Consider the following 5,312-nt stretch of genomic DNA (forward strand, 5'->3'; position numbering starts at 1 on the left):
GGACACAGGCCTGTGCACAGGGCCGGCCCAGCGGGACGTCCTGCTGGGGAGAGAACCCCGCAGGCCCCCGGGGCCGCCCTCGACCGGGCAGGGTCACCCCGTCAGCTGCCCTCAGTGCTCTCGAAGTCCAAGGGTTTCGGCCACTGTCCTGGAGCTTGAGCAGACCCTGGCCTCTGGGCTCACAAAGCAGGGGGATGTCTCGGGCAGGCTGTGACAGCACAGTGTGTGTGACAGCAGTGCCCTGTCTGCTGAGCGCCCACCCGGGCTGGGAGAGGAGGCCACGAGGTGTGGCAGCTGTCGGCCGCTCTCTTGACCTGCGGTTCGTTCTGGGTGCACATTCATGTCACCTGGGGATCTTGGGAAGTATTGACTTTTGGGTTCTTGAGGGTTCTCACGTCTGCCCAGGGTTGGCGACTGCTGCTCCAGGACCCTCGGCTCCACATGGACAGGGCACACACGAGCCAGCCAGGAAACAGGTCACAGAAGGCGGCACACCTGAGTGGGAGAGCCTGCCGGGCGGGTTGTGCGGGGCTCGACGAGGGGCGGATGGGATGGCTTGTCCCAGCCCACTCTGCTTCCGGGAGGAAAGGGTCAGCATTGGACCCAAGATCGAGGGTTTACCGTTTGTCCGGTTCAAAAGGGCATGAAACTAAACCTGTACTTGAACGTGAGTCTATTTCAAGACCTGGCAAACGAATGACTTTTTTCCCTGATACGGTTCATGATTTGTCATTAACACCGTCCCAGGGGCTTACTGAAGAGTGCTGTTCTTAATTAATGAGTAAAACATGCCACTTTAATGAAAAAAGGTGAGAAACTTGTTGTTTATGGAGAACTAACGTGTACTCTAGTCTAGAACATGCCCTAAACCACCGTTAACGCTGCTTAACGTTTGAATTTCGTGACAGCTTGGCGATAGCGTCTCAAAAATTAACGTCGTGGAAAGTCAGAGTTTTGAAATATCAATCCCAGAAACATAGAACAAAAGCTAGTTAAACAGTTAACATCTATGCTAGCGAGTAGAATGGCTGAAAATGAGAAGCGACCCTCTGGTGTGGTGCTTTTTCGTTGTCTGTCGAGGTGGGCTTGCCTGTGGGCCCAGTGGGGGGGCGATCTGACGTTCGTGTCACTGAGGCAGTTTCGATGTAAGTCTATGCACGCATTGTTTTACATTTATGATTAGTGTTTTTATGGCATGCTAATACAGCAATTAAGTTTCTGTAGTTCTGTCATTTAAAATTCATTGCATACTTGAATATGCTTCATTTGCATAATTCCCAGTCTTGCTTAATTATCTGAAGGCCTCAACTTGCACATGTGTGTGTTTTCTCTCGGGAATGGAGTGTCAGGAGGGTGTGTGTGTGTGTGTGTGTGTTTGCCTGTGTTCCCATGACGACATACTTGCCTTTTAGAATTTGTTTCAATAAGTTAAAATTCGGGGGACAGGGAGCATTTCTGAGCATGTTCATCATATTTGCTCAGAATCCTTTGGCGTCACCGCATGCGATCGGTGTAAGGCCGGCCTCACCATGCCCGGTGCATACTCCCCCCGGCCCCCACTCCCCTGGTGGTCCCAGTGCTCTGGATGGAAGCCCCATCCCCTCTCTACCCCTCTCACCGGGGTGTCACGGCCGCCGTGCAGGTGCCCACCCGGACACGCGGTCCTGCCTCCTCCGTGCCGTCGGGCGACCTCAGCCAGGCCGTTCGCTCTCCCCAGCTCCACCTTCGTCGAAACCGAGCCACGTGGAGCAGCGCGCCACCTCATACTCGTCGTAGGTCAGCGCGACGGCTCCCTCCTCAGGCCCCCACGTCCTGTCCTTCTTCCCTTGGACAGGTGCTCACGGAGCCTCTGGGGCATGCTCACAGCATTTCGAGCCCTTGGGGGGACAGCCGTGAACAAAGGGGTGAAAGTCGGGCCCTAATGGCGCTTGCATTCCGGTGGGAGGAGACGGGGTACGCTTCGTAAGTCACATTTGCAGTGTCTTCCAAAGCGACAAGAGCCACAGAAAAGAAATAGGAGCAGGATGGGGGTTCTGCGGGCGAGGGGGGCGCAGCTGCTGTTTTAAGACGGTGGTCGGGGAGGTGACGCTGGAGCAGGCACGTGGAGGTGGCCGTGCAGGCGTCTCGGGGGAATGCATCCCAGTCTCGCTTGTTATTGGAGGAGGAGAGATTTGTGATTCCGACGCCTTTGTGCTCTCGGGATGGGGCAGAGCAGACGTCCCGTGAGCCTCGCGGGGAGGGGCGGGAGCTGCGGTGACAAACAAGCAGTGCCACTCGGGCCCGGCCCGCACAGAGAGCGGGAGGCGCGTTGTGTCCGCCCCTGTGCACGGGCCTGAACGCGGAGCCAGGCCTGCGAGGGTGACGGGTGGCGACGGCCGCCCCAGGCTGTGGCTCCTGTGGGCTCTGTTGTGCAGTCTCCCTGGTGGCCTGACAGGTCCGTGTGGACGTGGACGGCCATGCCCCATCAGCTCCGTGCCCACCGCAGGCCGCCGGCGCGGTCGGGGCCATGGTCTTCTGGACTGTGGTCCAGGGCTGGGGGCCGCGAGCTGCAGCAGAGGGAGCAGGGAGCTCGGGGGGCGGCCCTGAGGGAGACCCAGGCTGGTGGCTGGGTTGGGGGCGGGGCAGGGCCGCAGTGAAAGGCCTCTGGGGGCTTTCCGGGGCGGGAATGTAAGGCCGTCTGAGGCTGCTTTTGCTCGGCGTCCCTCGCAGACGTGCGGAGGAGGGCAGAGGGTCCGGGGCCAGCAGCAGATGCCCGCCCTCGGTGTCCCTCCTCCGGGGGCCGAGTCCAGGCCTGAGCTCAGTCAGTGAACGCTGTGTGTGTGTCAGTGTGTGTGATGGGGTTGTGTGTGTGTGTAGGGTATAAGGGTGACTCTGCATGGTGGGACTCGTTCCCCGAGTTTCTGTGAATCGAGCTGCACGCCCCTGAACAGGTGGGCCCTCAGGTAAGAGGGCTTTGACGGCACTCAGGCTGGGAGTTTCTTTCAGTCTGCCACCAGGTTCCTGTGACCCCAGGCAGTCACCCTGGTCCCCGAGCCGGCTCCCTCCTCTGCAGGTGGGGCTGGTGCCGCCTCTGGCTTCCGGGATCAGAGATGGTGCCCAGGGCGCAGCTGTCCCTCCTCCTGCTTTGTCTGCACCTGTGGCACCTTTACGGCAAAGACAGGTGGACTCGGAGCTTGACTCTTCGGAGCTTGACGACGGAGACTGGAAGCCCACTGGCCACAGCGGGCGCGGTCCATGCCAGGCCCAGATGCTCGCCTCTGAAGCCGGCTCTGACCCGGCGAAGGAGCACCTCTTGCCCGGTGGGACCAGCGCCCGCCGGATCTTCAAGCCCGTACGCAGGGCTGCGCACGGGTGCCGGCTGGAGGGGCGCTGGCCGGAGGGCCCTGGTGCGTGGGAGCAGGGGGGCTGGGCAGCTGCTGGCATGCGGGGTGCACTGGGCATCTGGGTGCATCTGCCGCTGTCGGAACAAGGGGATGGCCGCTGTTTGTGGCACTGGCAGCCTCATTTGGCCAGAAAGCAGAGGCAGGTCGGGATGGCCGCCACCCCTTTCCTCGGGAACAGGGACCCAGCCTGCCTGGCTCGGGGGCGGATTCTGCCAGCTGGACCGCTCTGGTCAGTGTGCCCCTTTCCAACGCGTCGTCATTACTCCAGCGCGTTTTCCCGTGGGCGTCTCTCGCAGGGCCCCTTCTCACGGTCGGTGGAGAGGGAGGGCGGTGACGCCTGTGACAAGGCTGGGTTGTGAACTGCTACACCTCCAGGAGAGTTGCCGGGCAGCAGGCGCCTGGAACCCCAGACGTACCCAGTAGGCCTCTGAGCTGAGGATTCGCTGGCAGGAACCTTCGTCGGGAAAGAATCAGACGCGCACCGCCGCGTGCCTCAGGGCTCCCGACAGGTGGGCGTGGCCCGTGCTCAGCAGGCGGAGAGGCCTGGTGCGGAGATGCACGCGCAGAGCCCCGTTCGCGGCGGGCCCTGCGGCCTTCGGGGCGTGTTCCAGAGCGCGGCTGCAGACCTTTTCTGTGAGGGGCTGGCGGGCGGCAGTGTTTTAGCACAAGGCGTGGCGGGTCACGTGGTCGGTGTCCGACAAGATTTATTTGCAAGACGGGCGGTGGTTTGCAGCTTGCTGACCTTTTCCTCAGAGCTTAATGACGCAGGAACGTGGTCACGATTTTAGTGAGATGCATGAGCACGGATTGCTGGACGAAGGGCACTTTCCCGGAAAGGACACGGAGAGGACCTGTCGTAAAAGACACGAGTAATCGGGCTCCGTTCGAGTGGGGACTGGTCTTCGACAGAAGATGTCGGCAGCGGGGAGAAAAGGCACACGGGGGAAGGAGGGGGCGGTTCCTTTACAGTGGACTCAGTGCACACTGAGCGACAGGTGCCCGCGGACCAGCGAGGACACGCCGCCGACCTAATGGAGGGGGCTTCACCTGTGCGGCCCTTCACGGGTGACACACGGCGACGTCCCGCAGTTTCTGGGGAAATGCAGTCTCTAAAAGTGCATCCTAGCAGGCACTAAGACAAGGCAGTGTGGCAGTGTGGCAGTGTGGCAGTGCTGAGCGCTGGCACGGCCGTGGGGCCACAGGCACCCTCAGAGCACGCTTCCCACGGGACCTTAGCAACACCTACCAGAGGCACGCGCGCCGCGTGGTCCCACTGCCAACGAACGCTTTACAAAGTGCCCGTCCCGCGGCGTCAAAGGCGCCCGCAGGAGCGTTTGACCCGGCGTCTGCCCGCGGGACAGCGGCAGATGCGAACCGCTCTCACCCGCGCGTGCTTCACGTGGAACGCCGCGTTCAAGCAGCCAGCCCGGAGCCACACGCACACGTGGAGCTGTCACACGCCGGGGAAGACCCTGAGCCCTTCGCGGCACGGAGGCGTGAAGAGGCTCCTCCGTCAGCCCTGCTCTGGGCGACCGTTACGTGCGCCCCCGCTGTGGGGCTTCCGGCAGGTCCCCAGTGGCCGCGGGGCAGTGCCCCCGCTCAGGGGGGCCCACAGCGCCCGAGTCCAGGGCCCCTGTGCAGGCCGTCGGGAGTGGAGCTGCATGTGGGTCACTCGCGGACTGACCGTCACCCGTGTCTCTTTCCACCACTCATGCCTCATCCCGCTGTGTCCCGTAGGGTGTCCTCATCCCGCTGTGTCCCGTCCAGGGGAGATTGCACGTTAACGGCACATCCTTCTTTGTGTTCCCCCCAGGGTTACCTTCCTGCCAACGTTGACCGAAGACCGGCCACTCTCCAGAGAAAACAGAAAGAGTATTTCACGTTCATCGAGCGCTACTACGATTCTCGGAATGACGAAGTCCACCAGGA

The 5,312-nt window shown here is 61.6% G+C and overlaps 1 protein-coding gene across 1 annotated transcript in view; it reads left to right on the forward strand.

Annotated features, from left to right (window-relative positions):
* Nucleotides 1-5,312, forward strand: part of TBC1D22A (TBC1 domain family member 22A) — a 236,104-nt gene that overhangs the window by 82,401 nt on the left and 148,391 nt on the right. The window contains exon 6 of the mRNA XM_011380727.2: nucleotides 5,197-5,312. Coding sequence (XP_011379029.1) covers nucleotides 5,197-5,312 — 116 coding nt within the window. The remainder of the gene's footprint in view (nucleotides 1-5,196) is intronic.

This window comes from Pteropus vampyrus, unplaced genomic scaffold (genome assembly GCF_000151845.1).
Source record: "Pteropus vampyrus isolate Shadow unplaced genomic scaffold, Pvam_2.0 Scaffold401, whole genome shotgun sequence".
Taxonomy (NCBI): Eukaryota; Metazoa; Chordata; class Mammalia; order Chiroptera; family Pteropodidae; genus Pteropus; species Pteropus vampyrus.